The sequence below is a fragment of the Diuraphis noxia genome, unplaced genomic scaffold (assembly GCF_037042655.1).
Source record: "Diuraphis noxia isolate RWA-SAM2 unplaced genomic scaffold, SU_Dnox_SAM2 contig0002, whole genome shotgun sequence".
In the NCBI taxonomy this organism is placed as follows: domain Eukaryota; kingdom Metazoa; phylum Arthropoda; class Insecta; order Hemiptera; family Aphididae; genus Diuraphis; species Diuraphis noxia.
Genome location: NW_028301712.1, coordinates 30,553,332 through 30,578,535, shown reverse-complemented (window position 1 = coordinate 30,578,535; position 25,204 = coordinate 30,553,332). Strand labels below are relative to the sequence as shown.

The 25,204-nt window shown below is 29.2% G+C and overlaps 1 protein-coding gene across 1 annotated transcript in view; it reads left to right on the top strand.

Annotated features, from left to right (window-relative positions):
- The first annotated feature begins 3,883 nt into the window (after positions 1 to 3,883).
- Positions 3,884 to 25,204, top strand: part of sli (slit guidance ligand) — a 140,828-nt gene continuing 119,507 nt past the window's right edge. The window contains exon 1 of the mRNA XM_015510611.2: positions 3,884 to 4,364. Within this exon, the coding sequence (XP_015366097.2) occupies positions 4,171 to 4,364 (194 nt within the window). The 5' untranslated portion in view covers positions 3,884 to 4,170. The remainder of the gene's footprint in view (positions 4,365 to 25,204) is intronic.

The following is a 25,204-nucleotide window of genomic DNA, read 5'->3' as shown; positions in this document are numbered from 1 at the left end:
GAATTTCAATAGTATATTTTGGAGGTCGGACAAAGGCAAATAAAAAAATTTTAATTATTTACTCAAGTACGAATACTAAAATGACACGTTCCTTGGTTTAAATTCAGTTATATTACCCCCCTTGAGATTTAATTTTAATTTAAGTGTCGAATTTTCATCAGGATTTAAGTTGAATAAATTAATGTACTTTTATCCTTGATTTGTGTTACTTGACATAACATTTTATCAAATTGGTTTAATATACTTTAATTGTGATATACCTAATATTTATATTACCAAATTTATTTAATAATTAATACATAATATATGTGTGTAGTTATTAATTGTTATTTTAAATTTATATGATGGGATTTGTGTAATATTTATTTATGAAAATTGTATGTAATATATTTTTTAGTCCATCCGAAACATGTTAAATAATGTAAAAAAAACTTTGACTTTAGGTACGCACATAATCCTAATAACGATTATATTTAATTTAATTTAATAGTTGTACATATGCATTCTATAAGATACTAATAACTATACCAATTATTAACTACTTATAATATAAAATTCATGTATAATAACATAATACCACAATGACACTTATTTAATAGTATGTATATCAATAATACATACATGTATTAGGTATATGACAGAACATTTCAATTTATTTTCAACGAAAATATTTTATGATGTCAATGATTTAGAATCTGACCGAAGTGTTGTTTGTAATAAACAACCATCGTTTTGTAATATATATTTTATTTATTATTAAATAAAATAATATTGTTTATCACGTGATAGGAAATTAAACCGTGATTTTTACGTCGCAAATAGTTGAATTATGGTTATACATATTATGCAATCCAATATCCATTACTGAAAACGAGTATAAGATTAATGTAATTCGTAAATGCATCTTACTTTATTTATTTGAATAATTTAAACACTCGTCTGTCTCTCGAGAAAGTGTATAAACATGCCTTAACAGTACTGATAGGTGTACTGTACTTTATTTCATCAATTGTGATTTGCGGTTAAACATACCTCAGGATGATTTTTAAACGAGTTACAACCATTACAGTCGTTATTACATTCTACGATAACATATTTTCTAGTAAAACATTTATCCACTTGTTTTTGGAATTTCAAACACGACTTTATAAAAAAAATAAGCAACAAGTTTGAAATAATTCTATATTATCTTTGTAATTTGATATTAATAAACTTAATAGAAGATTTCACGATATCCTATAGCAGCATGCGAGTTAAATTTCAAAAACTTTGAAAATTAATTCCTTAGTACAAATAAGTTGTGCTATACTGCCTACACACAGCACATTATATATATTAATAATATAATTAAAAATGATAATAATTGTATTGTTACTCAATTAATTTTATAAGACATAAATACACTGTTTGACATTCATACCTTACCTACATTATAAAATATATCTATATAATATTATATAAATCCGTTCAGTGCCTACTCGTTTACCTACTTAGTTATTGTACAGTATAATATTTTCAATTAGATAACTTAAATAATACATACATTGAAAAAAATTGGAAATGACATGCGTGGTTTTTGGTTTGGTGTGATTATGATCCGAGCAATAAAGATACATTTAATTTATTTTTAAGAGATTTTATACAAAGTGTATTATTTTTTTTTTTTTTAATGGAAAATAACAATTTGTGTCTAAAACGAAATACGTCGTCATTAGAACCATCACAGGTTTTAAATAATCAAACATAAAGTTCGTCAAGTTTATTCGTTTATTAATTTGCTCATATTTTTATCTCTTCAGTAACAGGACGAATGTAGGACCTATATACGAGTATATATATACCTATTAAAAGGAATTTATAAACATGTTATGTGTCAAAAAAAAAAAATTACTATCGAGACAGTCTAACGAGCTAGGGGTCTCAAAAAGCAGAAGTTGTTTAATATAATTTGTAGACATAATATAATATATTTGAATATATATGTATACTTTTTAATGAGGCTTCTGGAGAGATGTACTGGTGATGATAAAGAGAAGCAGCTGTAGTATGACATTTGTTGGTTGGGTATACGCGCGAGCAGTGTATCTATTTAGACCATTTCTAACCAAACTTCCATTATTCTGAATATTCGTTTGGACGTAGGTAATATTATAATGTTTAACAAACAAAAAAGGTTTTTTGGTAAACCGTATATTTCTTTGCGAGAAAAAAAATATAGGGAAATATGAGCGCATCTTGTAAAAATGCTGATATATTTGTGTATAAATTATGGAAATGGTACTACGGAATGTTTTCATCCTGCATAGTTTCAAAATGGAACAAAAATCTATACATACACATCGAACATCTTGAGATCGAACCTCTGAATTCATGCTTTTGACTTTTCCACTGTTATTTTTTTGATTCTTTTGTATAGGTACTTCAATATATTATTCATGCGAAAATCACGCCATACATATATGTGCCGGTTTCGATTTTATTTTATTTGAAAAAATTCGAATTCGAGTATGAAATGATTCTTTTCGTAGTTTTTACATTTTTTCAATTCAATTATATAATATATAATAATGTAATATACTTTATAAAAAAACATCAATTAGTCAATTAGAATTAGGTATATACATATATAGAGAGTTATAGCAGGTACCGTTATAATTGTGCTCTTAAGGCAGTCATGGTGCAGAACATTCCAATGCTCGCCCGCGGTTCAATTAAAATTATACAAAGGCTATTGAAGCTGCAACGTAATAATAATATAGAAAACAATGATTTAAAAGTGATTTAAACGCGCAGGACTGCAAAATATTAAATTGTATTATATATAAGCAGTTCAATAAATTAGGACTGACATTTCTCTGCTACTTTAAATGAACACTATCGTTGTATCGTTTGTTGTTTTTATATTGCAATAAAGTGTATGAATTGACATTATTTCGCACAATGGATTATAATATTTAATGGTACATATTGGATTTAACTTGGAGTAAATATTAAACATAATTTTACGTATAAATTAAAACTGCTATACTCAATATCGCTACGCCATTGTTATAAGATTATTATATTAATAGTATACATTAATTATGCCACCAACGTTCGCTCTCGGTATTGTGTCATCGGTAAAATTATCTTTCTAATGCAAATTTATTGCACGGGTACCTACTTAATATTATACACCACTGATGTACGTATTTATTTTAATAATTTGCGTAGACAACAAGTACGACACTATTGTTATTTAAGAAACAAAATATACTTGTACATTATCATAACTATAGAGCTGATATCGCCATTTGTGATATTATAATTGCATTTTAGAAAGAACTTATACTTATTAATTTGTGGTTATTATATCGAATGTTGGAATAAACTGAAGTAATGATTTATGATCAAGAGTTAATGTCATAAACATGATTTACAAAAGTAATATCGTTTGATATCAGCTGTACGTACCGCGAGTGTAGAGAGATCGAAAGGAGGTCTTTATATTATATTATTATTATTAATTTTTTCATATCTGATTAAATGCAATCTAGAATGCGAGCCGACCACGGAAAACGGAACGCGGAGATGCGTGGGGGACATGGCGGTAAAAACATACTTATCTATCCATTAGATATTTTTTTTTTCTTTAGTCCGAGCAAAAGTTCCGTTCAAATGATCCGTGACGGTGCAGGAGACGACGACAGTCGTGGGCCACAGTGACAAAATTAAAAGAAAGACAAAAAAAAAAACGAAAACGAAAACAAAAAACGTGTTTGGCAGGATCAAGGAAATCGAGTATGCTCCTTTATTACGTTCAAACGACGTCGGCGGTTGTGGCCATGCACCGTCAGAGGTCGTTGTGCGCCGGTCATGCCGACCCCATCCGTTCGTCGATGGTCCAGTTCACCACGCGAGACGCGCCGTGTATAACGCGTACTGCAACCACGTACGTCATCGTCCCTTCGATCGCGATCTATTATAAACATAATAATATTATACGCACGCGTTACACTCGTAATAATTATTTAAGTACGCTCGGCGAGTGCGAAGATAACGATGCGGTTAAACGCCACGCGACCAGGACCTTCGAGGCCAGTGTGATCGGACGTGGTTGTTAGAATTATAAGTATTATTTTTTACCGGTTCCGTTTTTTTCTCTTCACGAGTTAATAAGGATTTGTGGACATGAAGGTGTCCAGTGTCTTGTGTTTGATGTTAATGGCCCTGGACCCCGGGGTCCGGGGCGATGACCTTAACGATTTGTTGTCCGACAACTCTAGATGCCCGTGGTTGTGTTCCTGCGATCAGACAACGGCTGATTGTTCCAGGAAAGGTTTGGACGAAGTGCCCAAGAACTTACCCTCCGATATCGAAAGACTGTAAGTGCAATAACTCAAATGACGTGTGTTAGTAGTATAGTTTAATATAGATATTATAAACAGTATTATTGCTAATTGCAATAGACAATAATATTGTGATAACGTTTCTCTACTTGGTAGAAAGTATTACAAATTTGATTTGGACATTTTTGTGAGGAGGTTTTCGAATAATATAATATACTGGTGTCTGGTACGCGTTGTTATAAATAATTTCAGTCCACATCATTTTCAGAAGTGATTTGAATGAAACATGAACATCATCCCCAAAGAGCTATAATGTAACTCTGGCCATGACAGATAAGTGGCAAACCCTTTTTGTTTTCAAACGTCCGTTGACCTCAATAGTCGCTACCCCATACGTAAGTCCTAGATAGAACTGGTTTTTATTTCAATTACAACTTGCCACATCAATCACATATTCGTTATCGACCCCCTTTTTTTAGAAACTATTTCTGTGGTTGGTCTCATTGATCAAAACAAAAATAGAGCTGTGATGATTCTTTCTGTATAAAAACATAATATTATATTATAAAAGAATGAATAAAAAACTATTTATGATTTATAAATCCATAATTTCTATACTATTGTGATTAAACTGAGGTGATTAAACAATTTCGTAGGTTCTTTAAGTTCTTAGTTGTAATCTTTATTTTATATGTTTAATAGTTAGAGCTGTACTCGATTGACTACTAGAATGACACGGCTTTTTTTAACATGTAATTTTATTTCCTTATTTTTTCATGATCATCATGTTCTTTTAAAAGACAAATAAGATTGACGCGAATTCTACACTTGAACTCATGAAAAGAACACACAGTCATCATAATCACAACACCTACATAATATTATTTATATAAAATACAATTTTATGTATTTCATAGTCTCAACATTGTAATTCAAATATTAAATTAAAAAACAACAATAGGTTCTAACAAATGTATTTAAATTCCATTTAAAATTAAACTAGATTTTAAACCTTTTCTGTAATAGAAAATGAATTATCCAAACCCAAATTCGTTGATCCGTTATCTTAGTTAACAGTAGGTATATCGGTTAGATGAAGTGAAAAGAGAAAACAGTTAGGAAAATAACTAAGCCTGTGTAAATTATTACGTTTAATAGAAAAATACTTTTCTCTCAGAATTATTCATAAAATTATCCGGCTCGACGAAAGAAGTGCGCAGTGGAGCAATTAAAAAATAAATAAATATTCTGCCTAGGTATTGTGAAATTGTTCATAATTTTGATTTTTAATGTCTAAGAATAATTTGTATTTTTGTCCAATGAATAAAATCCTGCAGTAACTCGTCTTTACCGTTTGAAACCTAATAAATAACACGGTTTTAGTTATTTATTTTATTTAGAATATTGTATTATACAAGTTGCAGATCTTTTCCAAACACTAAAATAAACGTTATAATGGGTGAAGTATGATTATAATTTATAATGTATAATTATTAAACACATATTTTATGAAGTGTATAGATATATAGGTAAACTAAGATGTCCACAAGGTTTTGTACAGCGGTGTATGCGATGTATGCATTAAATTGAAGGAACTATTAAGTATTAATAAAAATGGTTCTTCAAGTAACTAGTGTGAACACTTTTTGACTGGATAAGAGCCAATGTCCGTGTATTATGATTGATATGACAAGAAACCCCTCTGTTGGCACACGAATAGAAAACCATTTTTTAAATACACACAGCAGCCCTGTAACGATCACTGTGGAGATTTGTTTTTTACGATATAATATTCGTCATCGTATATACATATGATATAATATATCACCAGAATAGAACGGTTAAAAGTCCTATTAAAATAAAACGGCTGTCGTGAGTGGATTCGGCCGTTAGCAGACGACTTACAGCTGGTGGTTAAAAACAAATGTGTATCGCCCCTTGGAATGTCAGTTTTTTATATTATTATTTTGGAAAACAGTGAATTTTTATACCCTTTTGGTCGTGACCACTTCTTATCTAGAAGCAATGTCGTCACGTCCTCAGTGCGTGTGTATCTCATCGTAACATCTTTAGTCAAGACAATTTATGAGTATTCGTGTATATATAGTTACCACGACATGAAGCTTGTATATTATTATTTCTCAATAGCAACTTTTTTCTTTTTATTTATGTACTGCAGTTCATAGAAATACCAATAAGAAACGAAGGCAAGTTATCTCGAAAGTAAATGGCAAATATTTGTACGTTTATTATTATTATGTGTGTATTAAAAGAATAATTGTTAGTCTTAGTACGGATAACAGAATATTATATAGTTGGTGCGCAGATCGCTGATTTCCCTATTATAAGTTGAGTATGGTCGAAATCTGTTTTTGTTAAAATTTCATTTTCCGTGGAGGGTGAAGCATATAGAAATCTATAAAGTGCATTGAACCGAAATGCGTTTTTTGTTAAAAAAAAAAAAAGGTTTTTTTGAAGTTCTATTTACCTGTATGGCTGTAGTATTTTTAAATTAAATTTAAATATTAAACAACAAATAAATCAATGATCAATATATCACATAGCTAATGATAATTATGAATTTAATAAATTACACATTATTATATTCAAAAACATGTCTATAATTTTTTGTCAAGCTATCAACACAATAAGTTCAATAATTTTTTATTTTTTTATTGTTCTCATAAACATCGGTGACAAAGGCCATTAGTTACAGTTATTTATAAATACTGATTTTCTTTTGTTATTTTATATGAACACAAATATTGAGTACCTTTTTTAATACATAATAATATAATATTATGTGTTGGGCATAATACATTAAAATATTATATTTATTTCATAGCACTAACTGTGCATATGTGTACGATTACTATAGTTGCTCTTAGTATAATATTTATATTATAAAACTCCTTAAAAACCATAAGAGGAAGTATAAAATTTAATTTATATTATTTTTAATTTATACGATGGACTTGTGTACGATATCATAAACTGCATGGACACTTCCGTAGTAATAATTGTAATGTAATTATTATAAAATTACATAATACATTCAATTATAATTATTTCATTGTGAATAATTGATTCTAATATGTATTTTATGAAATTTAATTCAAAACTCTTTAGATAACTTGTCAGATAAAATGTTCATGGTAATTTTTAAATCTCCTTTTAACACTGCTTAATAATGGTTCGTTGATGAACTACTGGTCAATTGCATGCGTTTTACCTGGACTTTAGACCGCAAAAATCAATTTACCCATCTATCTCTGAGTTTTTTTCTTACATAATATAATCTGTATTTGTGTGTTGGTATTTATTTATTATTATCATTATTTCAATATTTTCGTATAGACTTCAACGTACACTGCACCCCATTTTCGTTTGTCATTTATTTATTCAAATTAACATGCTCACACACCGAGGGTAATTGTAACGATATGTAGTTACCTTTGATAAAATCGTAACGTGGTCCCAAATGTGTATATAATATTTATGCGCAGATTGCATTTGGGATAACGAATATGATTTCAGCGGCAATTTACATTACAAACAAGACTTGATTTTATATCAGGTTAAAGCGTAAAAAAAATATAGTCATACACTCAACTTATACCTTGAAAAACATTTATTTTTTCAGAATATTATTTTCTACATAATACTTAATTATGACATTGCTTTTCAACAAGATAACGTTATTATTATATCTTTTTTTACTTTGGATTTTATTATATATTTTTTATTTATTTATTTATTTATTAAATTGTGTCAATACACCAGATATTTTTACAATGATAATCTTATTATATATGCATCGATACAAGCCTGTGTATTGTTATTGAATTGATTTACAGATTGTAATAGGTATTTAAAAAAAAAAAACTTACATTTACTAATATTTAGTATTCTGAGTAAAGGACCATGCCGAAAACTAAGCATAATAATCAATGACTTCGAACAATTATTATTTTATTGTAAAGATAAAACTTAGGTATTTGATGTTATAAAAATGTAATATTTTATAGTTTTATTATTTTTCACTCTTCTTTTTAAACACATTTTTAGTGCAAGAAACCGTTTATTTATAGTGGAAAACAATTTTTCGCTAAAAAAAAAATAACAATCGATTATAGTTCATTATGTTTTTAATTGAAAATTGTGTAATTTTTATTATGACAATAAATTATAAAAATAAAATTAATTTGTGGTATCGATAAAAGTCAAACCCAAAATATTTTAACTACGGAATTTTTTTTTTTCATTCGGACAACTATAATAATAATAAAATGTGCCGTGGCATAAATAATAACATGTGAACCCATATAGGTAGATATTCTGTTGCTGCAGTATTCATTCCCAAACACTTAATCACGCGTTTATGGTAATCACGAATTTCAGTTGTATGTTGAAGGGGCTTTCAGGTATATTACAAAATATGTCGAGGGATAATTTGAACGAAGCTCGATGTCTGAGGATGCATTAATATATGGCCGGGCGCGAATGGTCCACCGAATTGTTTATTGTGCGTGGCGCGTTTTACGGTCCGTACGTGATGATGTGGACATTGGAACGCTTAGGGTAATCTGGGTGTCCGTGATACGATGAATGTAAAAAAAACTCGCACACATACACACCCACAGCGACGGCCAGCTAAGACCCGGCTTAAGCTTCTGTGTAATTATTATTATCAAAAAGGGTGATAAAATAGTACATTATATTCGTAGAACATACATATTATATATATATATATTTATTATACACAAATGTATATGTTTATTATATATACATATGACATATATATAAATATATGTCCATGAATTAAATTTAATCGCACAACTCGGGACGTCGTTTATTACAAGCGTATGACAAAACATTAATTTTTGAGATTAGTAGCTGATTAATGTAGACCAAGAATATAATAATTTTGAAATATGTCGCCGAGTAACGTATCGATAAAGTATTTAACAAAGTTCGATGTACGATTAATGTAGTCTCAAAGAGGAAGGAAATTACATTTTAATGCATCATATTAGTGCCGTATGATATTACCCTGTACTACACACATAAATCAATAAGCTGTTTTCAATGATTAAATTTGATAAAACAACATTCACAACATTCATGTATCTTTTGTTACTATTATTATTATTATTTAGTTAACGTTTTGTACGTTCGATTTTTGTTATTTACATTGTGCGTCAAACATGTGTTGAATTGAATATGCAAATTAAGACATTTTTTCCGTGGAGTCTTTTTTGTTTTGTTTTTAATTACTAGCATAAAATGTTATTATTTTCGTAATTTAATTTTAAATAAATTACTTGCCCAACTCAAAGGTGTAATAATTTGGAATATGATTTGGATGTTAAAATAATATAAGGATTTTGATTAAACAACTATTTACATCATTGACCATAATCACTCAATTACTTATTTTAGTATCATACCAAGAAAATATTTATGAAACCTAATTATAATAAACAAGCCGCCAGTTTTAACTGTTCTATTGGTCGAAAAAATATGTCGAATCCGGTTTAAGAAATGCGATGTGCATATAATATTTCCCTTTTTTGTTTGTCCGTGATGGCTTGTTTGACCGAACCTTTTACCCTCGTAGATAACTGTCACTCCATTTAGAATTTTAGCACCCTTGAAATATAAAAAATAAATTTTGAAAAAATAAGTACTTGGAAAAAGGTAGCCATGTTAGAAACAAAGGGTAACCCGCGCTCTTTGAATCAGGCATTGCTCTCATTGTTTTCCGATCCCCCACGCGACCTTTGTGTGTAGGTTACATATTTTCCCAACTGAAAAAAAATAATAAATGGCATACAAATGGAAATGCAAAAGAGGGCCATATTATATTCCCAGCGGTCATGATGTGCAGCTTGTATGTTTTATACGAGTTATACTTATGTATATAATATATATGGCTATCTGGCACTACTGAACAAAAATTGGTTCCGTGGAATCTCCCGAATCAATTTAGCCGCACGAGATAATTTTAATACCATCTTCAAGGGAGATGAATTATGAATACAGTTCATGGTAACAATGCGTCTAGCACCACTCAATCACTGAGTAAATATTGTTAATAAGTACTATACAATAAACCGACAACGTCCAAATACCAATTTGCACAATGTGCTCGCTTTTTATTGTTACACATATATAAATAAATATATATATTTACACTCTGTCTTTGGAAATCTAATAATTAGCACTTACAGCATGATAATAATATACTGGTTGTACCCATTATTATAGTTTTTGTATTTATCGTAACGAAAAGAGAATATACTTAGTAAGATACGTAAATTAAAAGAAATATTTTAAAGATGATTTACATTCGAAGGGGCAAGGGTATGTTTACGGTCGGTCGGTTAATAATGTGAAGCGAATCGCAAACCCTAATCCGTCTCCATTTCGATCGCAAACAATATGGGAAGGTTCGTGACAATTGGAGTGTACAGCTTTTGCTGGGTGGTCTGTGTGTATATTTTGTCCGGAATTTCTTCGATTGCATTGGATATTTTTTCAATATTGCAGAAACACGTATATTTTATTTAAATTTTGTTTATAACCCAGTGATAAAAATACTGTCTAGAGAGATGTTGATACGTGGGTTTTCGACCCCCTTCTGTGTTCGGAATTGTGGACCACCTCCGCATATATGTGTATAGCATTAGTATTTTTGAATTGTTATATTCACCATATTAGTATAATATATAGGTAGGTACTTACGTTTTATATCTAATGACAACAATACTAAATCGGTTTATGTTCAGAATTAAAAATAAATAAATAAATGTTCGTTGGTAGTCAACGAACATAATACATAGGATATAATACAAATATAGTTATATATAAAAAAATCACTTCAAAATATCAGAAACCACAAAAGTTTTTTTAATAATTTCGTATAATAATAGCAGTATAGGTATGCACATAAAATACCATAAATATTCTCGTATGTTACGTTTACAAATATACATATCACTAAACTGTTTTATATCTTTAGATTTTATAGTTTTGTCTTTTGTACGTTTGTATAGTAATTACTAATTGTCAAACAAGTATTCCAAATCTTAAAGATTTTGAATACGATTTCACAAAGTAATATAGTATGCAAGTATTGAGTTTGTTGGTAATTCTCTATTTTTAGCCGTTATATCAGTAGGTAGACATTATTATAATGCAAATTATATGAAAGTTAATATTATTGGACAATAATAAAATATGTGAATATTTAAATTATACTTTTATAAGTACGCATTTTAAATGTTTAACGTTCAATAAAATTCTTTGTTCAATTCGTATAGTTGGTCATAAAATCTTGTTTTACTTGTAAAACAAATAAAATAGTTCCATCTTAATTAGTTCGTAAAACGTTCGATATTAGTTTAGTTTTACGCATTAGGTACATTAACAAATATTTTATTGCTTTTCAATACACCTACTCTTGTAAGACGCCATGTATATTACAATATTATGCATACAACCGAACTAATTTAATACCTACCTAATTATCATTGTAAATCAGTGATGGGTATTATCTCAGATACAATATCGTTTCTTGTATCTCAAATCTGAATTATACTATTTTAACACAGTGCGTCTATATTCTTTGATTTTTCTTTTCTTTTTTTACGAAAACGTTAAATACGTTTGTAGTGGTTTATAATACAATTTACAATATTATATTAATATGTTAAATATGTATACACCAAGATTTAGGCTCTGTAATCAGTCAATAAATGTGCGCACGAAATCTCGGGAGCCATTTGACATAACATTTTAAAAGATAACTGTCAAACGATAAGCTATTCAATATATTACATTAAATTACACGGATTACGGAAGAGTTTTATTGTTTTCGGTGCGGTAACGCGGTACGTGTACCTATCAGGTGTATTTTTATTGACCAAGCCCACTCATCGGCGTGTAAGCTACACTCCGGGGGCCCGTGTGCGCAGCCCTTGTCAGTTTTCTTCCGGTGTCCGTGACATTAACGACGTCCGTGTGATGATCGTTAAAATACTGTTTTTATTTAAAAAAAAAAAAAACAAACAGAAACGGAAACAAATTCTGAACACTATCACGTGACAACACAATACTAATTTAATACTTTCCATCTATGACGATTTACAAGCAGTGTAGGTAGGAAACCTATATATATATATATTAGGTACGGTATTGAGGTTCAATCCTGTCAAGTCAGGCTCGAACCTACTTTAACCACTTGTGGAGGATAACATGCTTATGGATATAATATAATGTTATTATATTATACGCGTTTGCGGCGGCGTGCGTGTGTATAAAAAGTCCATTAACACAAATATTTTGATAACCACCTGTCAGGTGCACACGCGAGAGACGTTCTTGTCAACGGACCAAACACGAGTGTTTTCTTCTCGACATACTCACGTCCGGGAGTGGGGGGGGGGGGGTAAGTTGGCAGGGGAGGGATGATTGATGATACAATCAGACGGTGTTTGTACAGCCGAAGACCAACACGAGAATGTAGTAATTAATTTTCGGCCCTATGAATAGATTTCGTTACCCGTCGACGTGTGCGTTGCACTATACACTGTTTTGTATCTCTTGTTTTCGGATGTATGATTTTGCACCAATATAATAATATAATGTAGGTGTGCACATGTGGCTTAAAATCGTGTTGCCGTGCGTTTTTCCCATAATATGTAACTACGCGAGCGTTTATACGTTTGTAATTTTATTCGCTTGTTGTGATGTTTACTTTATGAATATCCAAACATCTTCTCCCCTAAATTTTACGTAAATTGCACATTGTCACGAACAATATGTCACAATTACACACGCACACTGTCCCGACGATCTGTTCATTCCTTTGGTTTATTTTTGTTTCTCTTGTTAGTTGTTGCTTTTGTGGGATATTTTTTTTTAGCGAACCCGTGGTTCTCGACTAGGTATACTAAATAAATGTATATTTAATGTCGCTAGTTTCTTTGTTTCATATAAATATTATATAAAGAAAAATAACAAAATGCGTAGCGTGGTAGTGACTTACGCCTTATTATTGCATGCACTGAAAATAAAAATTCCTTAGCTGAAGAACAGACTTAAATATTAAAAATACATAGTATAATTTATAGTAGGAGGTCAAATAGAGTTACCTATAATCGATAAAATATTTAAAGAGAAAATTATTATTTCCATGGCAAAACAATTCAAAATTTAAATCTATGTGTTTCTTAGGATATAAACTATACTACATTGTTATTAAATTAAAAAAACCTAATTTATCAAAATATTGAACATCAGTATACTAATCAGTAAATATAAGTCAAGTCTTTCGTTAATTGTTTTACGATGGTTCGATTACCAATCACTATACATATATATTCTTTTAAACGTATATAGATATCTACCTACTACTTTAATATGATAAAAGCATAAAAATGACTATGCTTGTCAAACCGTAGGTACTACTCATTGTATATATTTTAATCTTAGCTACTTGGTCTATATTTGAGAAATTTAGTAAACGAGGCCACTCGCATCACTTACGATTTAAAAGCCTTTGTAGTATTTCTTCCTTACTGCGCATGTATTTAGATTTTAAAACGAACAGCATAATATACACGCTCGCTAGGCTTATTGACGTTCCAGATGAGGAAGTTATTCATTCACGGCTCTGCACGTTAATTTTTTTTTTTAAGTGGTCCGATTATGAATGACACCAACCATAATGGGCGCATTTATTACCGTTTACACACACGTAAACGGTAGATATTAATATTATGTCATTTGATAAATGGATTATTTAACAATATGTTTGTTATGACGAAAAATCATTATATTTCAGTTTTACGTTCATATAAAATAATTTCACGTGAATAATAAGGATAAAATAAAAAAAGATTGCTACGTAAACTAATGTTTTTTTTCCATGTACTTATATAAAATAGTGTATAGTTCAAAACCAGTTCAAATCAGAATGAGTTAATTTTGAATTTTATCCCAACGTGTATTTAACCGATTTATATCATAATATACAACAAATGTAATCTAATATGATGCATTTATTATTATAAGGCTATTATATTTTCAGAATGAATTATTTTAAACAAATCAGAAGTGTGTATTGATGCAAATATTATTTGTATACATTTAGGAATTTAAAATACTGCTTTGTCCAAGTAGCTGGTAGTTAATACGTATCAATATTAACGATATGACTTTATCTATGTAAAATGTTTCTATAGCAGCTGGAAATGAATGTTATACTCGAAAGGCATCTAGAATATTATAACTGCTAGTGACCCAATGAAAAGAACGTGTCAGATATCACACAGCCATGGGCTTATCGAATATCGGATTAAATAATATCGTGCATACACTGAAGTTTGCCTTGTATAACTACAATATAATAATAATAACATAATCGGATTATTATGTACGTCGACAAGACATTCAAACTGGCATAGGGATTATGGACCTAGGTTTTAATCAATACACGAGCGGAGGAAAAATCGGTGTACGTTCTATACGTAGAAAATATGAAACCAGTAGGTACCTATATACATTTTTCCTCCATTGCACAATATGCAAATGAGAATTCAATTCCTCTCCATCAAACCCTATTCTGCTGTTGCGTACCGACCGAAAACCGTAAAATCTATATTTACGACATTTAATGAACCGTGCCCAACAGGTAGGACGCTCCTATTGGTTATGAAAAATATCTACAAAAAAATACTTACAAAAATATTTTTCAAGAAATTTCTTGGTAAAAAAAAAAAAAAAATGGTCGTTAATCAATTATAATGAATTCTGTTCGATTATTGTTGCCGATTTTCAATTAATATTCACCGGGCACGTTGACTGATGGGTCTAACTCCGGTTTTACGGATTCTGATAAAGTTCAGGAATATTTGTTATTAAAAAAAGGGGGGTTTTTAATTAAACGTCCCAAGTTTGCATCGGATAGTGTTATCGCAACGTTTGTACTTGTGGTTACAATTTATGCACTTTCGAATTATAAAAGTTGTTTTTCAACCCCATGATTCCCTAGTAGCCTACTAGTAGTAGGTGTATAATATATTATACAGCATGAAATTGTCTAAAATATCCTAAAAAAATCAATTTACTAAACTTGTATTATTGAATCTTGACAGTTCTTTTTTCTGACTTTAAAGCATTTTATACATTTATGTATATACTCAAAAATATTGTTATGACATATCAAATTTTTTATGCTTCTAACAATAATTGGATTTCGTAATAATAGTTTGTTTGATTTGACACAAGTAAAATATTTTATAGCTCTATTATTGTAATAAATTTAATAGATATTAAGCAACAATAACTTGCAATATTCCTTTAAGCTTTATAGGCGTATGTATATACACTTTCTATCCAGTAATATTAATAAAAATATATATTCTGAAACATCAAGCAGAAGAAATTGTATTTAATAAATTTTTTCCAAGTAAACAAAAGCTTGTTTTTTGAATTTATGGAAATTGTGTAGATTTTATTGACATTATACAAAAGAATGTCCGTAATAAACAGTGCATAAAAGAGTATGTAATACTGGTAGCTAGACATAGAGCTATAAAAATAGTCGTAGCTTTAAACAGTTTTAATAAAAGGATTGAAAAACGCGTTTTGGAGAGAAAAAAAAATATTATGTGTATTGTGTGTGTATGAATACGATATTATTCATTACATTAATAAAATATTTATCCGTAATCTTATAACTTTGAGTTTATTGTATGTAGGACGTTAGGTACTGTAATAAATGTGTAAATCAAATAAAAGTTTCGGTTATCTAAGTTCATTCTCATATAATTTACTGTTTATATTACCAGAGACTTGTGTAGAAACAGGAAAAATATTTTTAAAACTCGACGATTAATTACAAATTTCATTCACGTACTCCATTATTTAGTATATTCAAGTAAATACCTATCTACGTTAGTATGAAGGTAAGCAAATTAACTCAAATTAATTTATTATGTTGTAAAAAATAATCGGTTAATAATTTGACTATAAAATATGATATATTATGTTCGTTTTTATTTTTCAACTTGATTAAATATTTAAATTTATTGATATAAATTATATAAATATATAATGTACTATGTAATATGTGCGTGAAAATTTTTATGACAATATTACTTTTAACACTCTGCTTATTTAAATACTAAAATGATTGTATTTGAATAATTTTTAATAAACAATGGCGAACTCGATGTTAAATAATATTATATTAGTCTATAAATGATATTTAATTTGTTCTGACTTTGTAAATCTATTATTGAATTAACATTTTAATTTTTAAAAAGAACTGACCTATATTTTTATTATTTGAATAAAGGCTGTAACTATAGGATTGGTGAACTCTGGGTAAAAAAAATGCATCAGTGAGCACTTAAAATATACCTAGTTTAACGTTTTGTATTTTATTAAACTTTTTTAGTCTTTATTCGTTTTTAAAATAAATACCCTCTATAGTATTTTTATTTGCATATACACCTCAATAATGTTCAACATTACGCATTGTATTAAATTTAAAAAAAAAAAATCAAAACATATATATTTTTATATATAAATTTAATATTTTTTTATTCCGAGTTTAAACATACGCACTGTAGATCTTTTACTTTTAGCTTTCGTGGATGTATATATATTTTATTATTCACAGAGTTTAAAATGCAGTATACCTAGCTATATAGGGAATAGAAGCAATAATGTCATTGCTTAAACTTTCAATTAAATAAAAAACAATCTTTTTTCACATACATTATTCTTGATTATGTTATTAACATCCAATATACTTAAGTGTATTCACTATAATAATTGTTACTATCGATACGTAATGGAATATGAAATTTAAAAATAATAAATGGTATGAAGATTTTTTTAACATTGAAATGTAGGATAATATTTTGTTCTTTGTACCCCAATTTTAAAGAGCTGAAATATATTGAATAGGTAGGTACTCAATTTAATAACTAGGTATATAATAACTTATAAGTTAATTCAATTACTATAGGAAAAGATTTGTATTTATAATAATGATGTAATTATGCATTTTTGTCATTGAAATTCGGAAATACATCATACAATTATATTATTTTTTAGTATCTACTTAATAATTACTTTATGAATGTTTTTTATTAAAGGTAATATACCACTAGGAATTGTTTATTAAAGAAAATAATAATTAGTAATAACTAATAACTAATAAAAAATAATTATGATCTTCAATATCTTATTTTTTTCGTGAATTTCTATAGGAAATTGTTAAACATTTTAAAGTGTTTCTTGAAGGTTTATGATAACCCATTTTAGAGTAAGAAAGTCCATGAAAAAACAGTTTCATTTCTCGTTTGATCATAGTTATATTTCTGCTACGAAACGTATGTCAAAGACCTCCTGAATAGTCCTGATTACATTGGCTGTGATGATTCAGGAATAGTAAGAAAAATGTTCTTTTTCAAAGGGCTGATAAAAGATCAAAGTTTGCGAGAAATTATATTGCTTTTCGCTCGTTACCCAAGCAAGCATAACAAAATAAAAACGAGTAAAGAAAATAATAAACACGTTATATTTATGCATATAATACGCGCCAGGTTTTACTAACTTTTTATTTCTTAAGAAATGTAATTTTTTTTACTGTTTACCAGATGGTATAGGCTGTGTTTCGTTCGGAGAAAATTGTACATTTTCTCCTCTTTTCAATATCAATTTGTATTTCATCGACATAATGAATTTAACAGAATTTTCGTACAAAAAATTTATTATTCTACGTTTTTATTCCAATTTAATCAAAATTCCAAGAGTATTATTGAATAAGGAATCTTCGAGAAAAAAATGCTGTAGGGATCGTGGATAGTATATACGATACTCGAATTCATAGAGGAGGCGAACGAAAACAGAACAGACGGTTCTTATTACACCTCATATTATATTGAACCTTATGCAATCAGACGTCTTGACATATTTTTTCACTCCAATCGTTCATTTGGTATAATATTACGGGACATTCTTTTTAAATAAAATGCCACGTTCCGCATCAAAACACGCGACAGTATTTCAGGTAGTCTTTTCGTGTACCTGATTTAATATTTCCCTCTATTTATATCTGTGGTTTAATCTGAACGGTCCTGTATCTACCTACGCGTCCCGTCGGATTGTTTGTTTTTCAACCACCACTCGCCTAAGTAATTTCTAAGAGATGCCGATGATAACAAACCGAACATTCAATAACAACGAATACCGACTAAAAATCATCGACGAGGTGAGTGTGCGTATATTTTACGATCGTATACATTGCATCTCCGGCTGGTATAAGATGTAAAGGTTATGAACTTATGAAGGCAAATCGATGAATAAGTGTACATACATGCCTGATGAAGAAACCAGTTCGATGTTCAGACATAAGAGGTATGATGTGATTAGTGGAGTTTAATTAATCATATTACAGTTTTTCAAATTAATTTTAATTGTATTTCATGAAGGGAAGTCATACATATAATATTATGTTTTAAATTATAACAATATTATTTTAGGTACCTTACCACTTATACAAAATTGAAAATATTAATATTCATAGTCCAAATTTCAATATTGCAAAATAAAACATAGCAACGAGCTATTAAATTATATTAGGGTGATTAAATTTTTAATTAATAATGTAAAATATTTTATTATCTATGTATTACATTTTAAATTATTAAATATAAATTGGTTTAATAGATTAATAACATGGTTAAAATATTTTTCTTAATATAACTTGCTTTATATTTAAATTTTCCACTTATAAAAGATTACACGTACCTATTTATTGATGTTTTTATTGATTTATAAAGCTGATATATGTCTAACAAGAGTTGATTGAAAAAATGGCCATAATTAGTATACTCTTAATCAATTCACGTTATCTAAGATTAATAGAACAAGCAATTTATTTCGATACTAAACCACTTTTCTAAAATTAAATCTGATTAATAAATTGATAGTACGATGTGTAATTATTTTAATATCGATATTTAAAAAAAAAAAAACTGCATAGATAGACCGCATCAAATTATTCTACTCAAACTAAATAATATCATTATTCATTATATAAGATTTATAAAATTTAAAGTACGTATATTTACTAAAATAAGAGAATAATATAAATGATATGTTAACGAATTAATTACCTAACAATGTTTTAAAAGTCAATAAATTATATTATAACATGATATAATATATTCGTAGGTATAATTATATTAATTAATTAGCATCATGTACATTGTACTAAATCCATTTCTTAACTGTACTTATCGTTTTTCGTTACAAATTACAATATTATATTATATATATACATATATAGTATTCATCAATTACAAATAGTTATAATTTGAATTCATACACTTTGGTGCATTTGTTTTATAATAATTTCAAACTCTTAAATTTTATCAGCTGTCTGGCGCCTTACCGCTGGCAAGTGATACGAACACGAACGTATTATATTTTTTTCGTGACCCATCGACTCTGCTACCACTTTGTCATGCCAAATAGTACAAAGAGCGCTTTTTTTCTTTGTATTGTCCAAACCTCAACAATGGGTACCCTTCAATCGATTGGTCGCGAAAAAAATATTCTTTTGTTTCCAATTCGATTCACATATCATAATTTATGTAATAATTTGCCCGCCAAGCCAACGAGAGCGATTATTTCATATCGGTAACGCCAATGGGCTTTTTATTCGCACTGTGAGTCTGTGAGAATATCAAGGTCATAAGTGATTGGCCGTTCGAATTAATTTTGGTGTTCAGAAACGTTAAATTTGATTTGGACAAAAAGCTCCCAAATGCTTTTTATTCTCTCTTTTATTTTTCAAATCGTAAAAAAATCGTTGTGCCTGTTTGTGGCGCCAATCCCTTTAAGCCCAAATGTCCCATTATTTCTAACCCTCTTCCAATAGCCGCGACAAAAACAGAACTCTCATAATATATTTAACTATGTACCATAAAAAAAGGCTTAACTTATATTTAAATTACGAGTCTTGTACGCGTCCACTTAAAATTCTCTCACGCGTTATGTAGTCATTGCTTTTTTTTCCCAATATCGATTACGGCATGACTATTCATAAATTTAATCGATGAAGTGGGGTACGAAAAATTAATTACATTGTATTTTTGAATCTGAAATATTTCGTTAGGTATAACCAACTCTGCAGGACCACCGCCTTTTGAAAATTAATTATTATTATTGTAGACGATTGTATAGACAACGTTTACACCGAAAGTAAGACTCGACGATATGCGTTACCACAACCGCTCATATCATCTATAGTATATTAAGTGACATTGATCACCTATACCATTAATATATTTATTATTAAATACCATACCTCTCTGTGCGTTTAATATAGTGGAATGTTAACTTCACGAGTAACGTTTTCCCGTGATGGCTATAATATTATACGTATAGACTCTGTAATATCATTTAATTTATCTAATTTATATTTATGTTATTCGTATATAGAAAAATCGTATTTTGTTTTATATAGTCGGGTTGGAAACACTTTAGTTACATTTATAAATACGAAAAAACAGGTCCGTTTGGTACTGCATCGAGGTATTAAAATGCCAACAATGTATTACTTATATAAAATATATGAAACTTAAAATAGAGATGTACGCTCGCTCATGTTAAAAAAAAAATAGTTTTTTCTCTAATATTCTCTTCGACTCAAAGATTATTAGTACATTATTACCTACTTATGGTTCATAAGTTATGACACACGACAATATTCGTTTTCTCGTATCTATTTTTACTGACGTCTTGCAAGTGTCACTACATATCATAATTTATTTAGATACGTCTTATATATTTCTATGCAGATGTATCCACTGGAGTAGATGTAAATAATTATTTGCCCATGATTATGTACACACCACATACTATATCGCCAATATTATAACGAATATTATATCAACGGAGATTTACGAAATAGGTACCTATGCGAAAATAAAAATTGTTATGTCTGTAAACAAAATTAATTTTGTCCCTCTCACGATTGTAGACGAATATTCCCATATAGTGTGTTTTGTGTTGTTAAAGTGGACATATATTATAATACGATCAACATTGAATCACGTTTATTTTATTCACTCGAGTATATAATAGGTATACATCGTGAATATATAAACTCACTGCTTCTCGAAATCGATTTGAGTACCTTTACATATGCGATAACGCACATATTAATATATTATTATTATTATTATTATTATTTTGAGTGGGATATCATCGCCAGGTATCGATTTATTGAAATCCTATCCCACACATTTTATAACGCACAGTTCGTGCGCAAATATTCATTCGGGTTTATATTTGAATCTCTTTTGTATAACACTTGGTCGTCAATCAGTCATCGACGAGTCTGAAAAGTTAAGCCGTGTAGGATTTTTTAAATACACAGCCCGAATAGTTTTAAACATTGTAATATATAGCTCTATATAATATTACATTCTACATTCAGACAAATGAGTAGTAATTATATAAATCGTGTTTTATTAAAAAAAAAAAAAATACATTGTTTCACTTGGGTGACCTGACAAAGTTCACGGACAACGGTGTAAAGGTAGATCGAAAGGGCGTCGATACACGGGACACTTTAAAGTACTACGCGTCTAATTAAAGTCAGCGACACAGTGAAGCTTTCAAACGCCCTCGTGATGCGGAATTAATTGCTATTCGCTTTGCCACGGTTTAAGGGACTATCGAGGGGTTACTTCATGTGTATATACTATGGAATATCCAAAGCACGCTACTTTTGTGAATGTCGGGGTGAAACTTAGATTCCAATACATCCATTGTGGTCGTATAAGAGTTTTAGAGCGTGTTATTAGTTTATTTTACAATGCTATAATATAGTTTAGGTATATATTAATAAATAAAGTTCTGACGTCATTTTATTAAGACTACCTACCAAAATTAAAAATGCACAAGTCTTGAATTGACTTGAATAATCACTGTACGTAAGATATTATGACATTAATTGTAGAATTATTCGTAGGTAGGTAACTATGCCTATCGTATATGCATTTTAGTTCTCTGTAAATTAATTTATTCTCGATCATATTGATGTTTTTGATCGATACCGAAAACAAGAAGTATTTACGTTGTAGTTCAACAGTTCAGTCTATAAACTTTGTAATTGAATGCCAATTATAACATAAACATAATTATGTACGTGATAGGCGCGATTGATTAATTATTTACAATTTGTTTTATATTTCCTTGGTTTATTTTACAAATTATATTTTATAAATTTAAATAAATATTTACTTATTTTACTTAATTTTATATTGAGTTTAAAAATAGTAATCAATCCTAAAAATTGAAAGCCAAAATCGATTATTACGATTTACCGGTATTCATTCATATGATTTCAAAAATATGTTACATTTTTCAGGTTTTGAAGTTCACATTGAATATATAAAGTCACAATCGCAATATTCATTTCCGATTGACAAAGATGACTATATAAACAATAGTAATACAAGTATAAAATTAAAATATCTTGTACGTTTGTTTATGTAAATTATTTACAAAATAAATCCAATCTCCTGGTCAAGTAATATAAATGTCCGGGTGAAACGTGTTGGTCCAACTATAAAGAGTAGACATTTGAGAAACGAGTCAGATTTGGGGGTGTGAACTACTGTGCTCGATTTCTCAGATCCTCCTCTCCCCATAATCTTCTGGGAAACACACTCGAGTCTACTTTTACAAGTGCTTTCGGCTGGTCTCTCACATAATCATCAACACTCTTACCGGTGGGGGGTGTCGCGTCTTCGTCCCGGAGCATTGTGCACTATCATATTAATAGCACGACCCACCTCACCTCGCCCAAATAACAATGTGCATTCGTTTGCCCTCATTCGTGCTGAATACGGACTAGGGGAAGTCGTAAAGAAAAACCGTGATTGCTTTCCAATGGTCCCTCGGTGCTCTAGTGCCGAAATAGGATTCGCCAATTCTATTGTTAAAACAGCGACAAAAGATATCGATTTGTGTAAAAAGTAAAACTTTTTTTTTTACATGCAATTTGAAAACAACGCAAATACATTTTCAATGATTTTTTTTACAATTTTAATGTATGTAGGTACCTATATTGTATATTTTATATTTTAATATAACAATATAAATATATAGCGTTATAGGTAGGTCGTATAAGTACCTACCTATATTAAGCATCCGAGTATTATTTTTGTTATTTTTTTCACAGATTTAATATTGTTAATTCGACTGCCTTTGAAAGCTTCCAATGAATTATTCTGAATAATAATGATAAAACAAAATAATAACGTGTGTAAATGTGTAATAAAAATAGAAAATGAAAAAAAATTGTAGAATAAAATTATTTGTTCCACTTGAATATAAAATATTAAACGAAATCCATTTTTTCAACCCATGTATGCTCCCGCTAGTGCATTTAATAAAATTGAAAACGCACATTCCTAGACCGATATATTTCATGTTTCCGTTGAATATTACAATAATAACGGTAATTTATCGTTGGGTTGTGCCATTGTCGAACGGACGAACAAGCGACTTTCTATACTACACGACCATTTCTGGGACAATAGGGGCTAGTTGTCGTCCAGTTCATAATATTATACACAATATTTTCTTCAATCGTCAATAATAAGATATTATATTATAATATTATGCTCAACCTATATTAAAATAATACATGAGCGCTGTTCGATGATTTATCGTCCATTGCGGGACTACCCGTTCGTGTTATGAATTCAATTAATTTTTTTTTTTTTTTTAAATATAGGTACCCTCCGAATTACTGCCTGCAATTTGTTATTATTATCAATTATTAACCGTAGGCCACCGTCATGAGTGACGTCCGTTTATATATCATACAAGGGAACATAATACGATATTCGTTTAACTTGATAATGAAATATAAACATTTTTCATTGGACGTCGGTCATCGGTATAGTAGGTACCTCAAATACCTACCTACCTATGTATCGGTTGACGTAAATTATAAATCTGTCAAAAAACTTAAAAAAAAAAAATGACCGATAAATTCATTATAACGCGATGTCCACAGATGTCGGATTAGCCAAATAATGTTTACCGACTTGCAACATTTGGATCCGCTGGCATAACATTACGGTAAATGTATTGATAACAAACCCTGAACATTATCATAAACACGTAAAATATTTAAAAACTTTAATAATTATTATTTAAGGCTGTTTATTAGGTTTTAAAAACTAATAACATAATATTCTTCAATTGGTATTATATTCAATAATAGTATTTCAATGTATATGGTTAAACGTTCGAGATACCCTAAAGTGTCTAAATCAAAAACCGTGAAAACAAAATATTAGTAACAATGATGTTTGTTAAATAGGTATAACAGTTGCCTACTTATCATAATATATTATGTAAATGTTTCTTTAGAAGCACTAAATCCAAAATCCCTATCGATTTTTAAAACAGTTATTGTTTCATCTAAATATGGTAAAAACAATAATATATAATAGTTGAATATAGTCATTGGAGTAGAACATGCAGTGTGGTACAAATAAAAAATAAATAAATATTACATGCGTTTGCGTTATTAGTACAATTACACGTGCTACAGTATTTTTTTTTTTTTTGTTGTTTTAATTTTCACCATTCAAATAATTAATAACACACTACTGCATAGGCGTAACTATATATACACTCATTTTACAGACCAATTCGAATCGATACTTATAAATATTCGATAGCAGTTTTTAATGAGTTTTAAAATACAAACAATATATTATTATAAACTTGTATTGTTGTTTTAAGAATACATAACACTC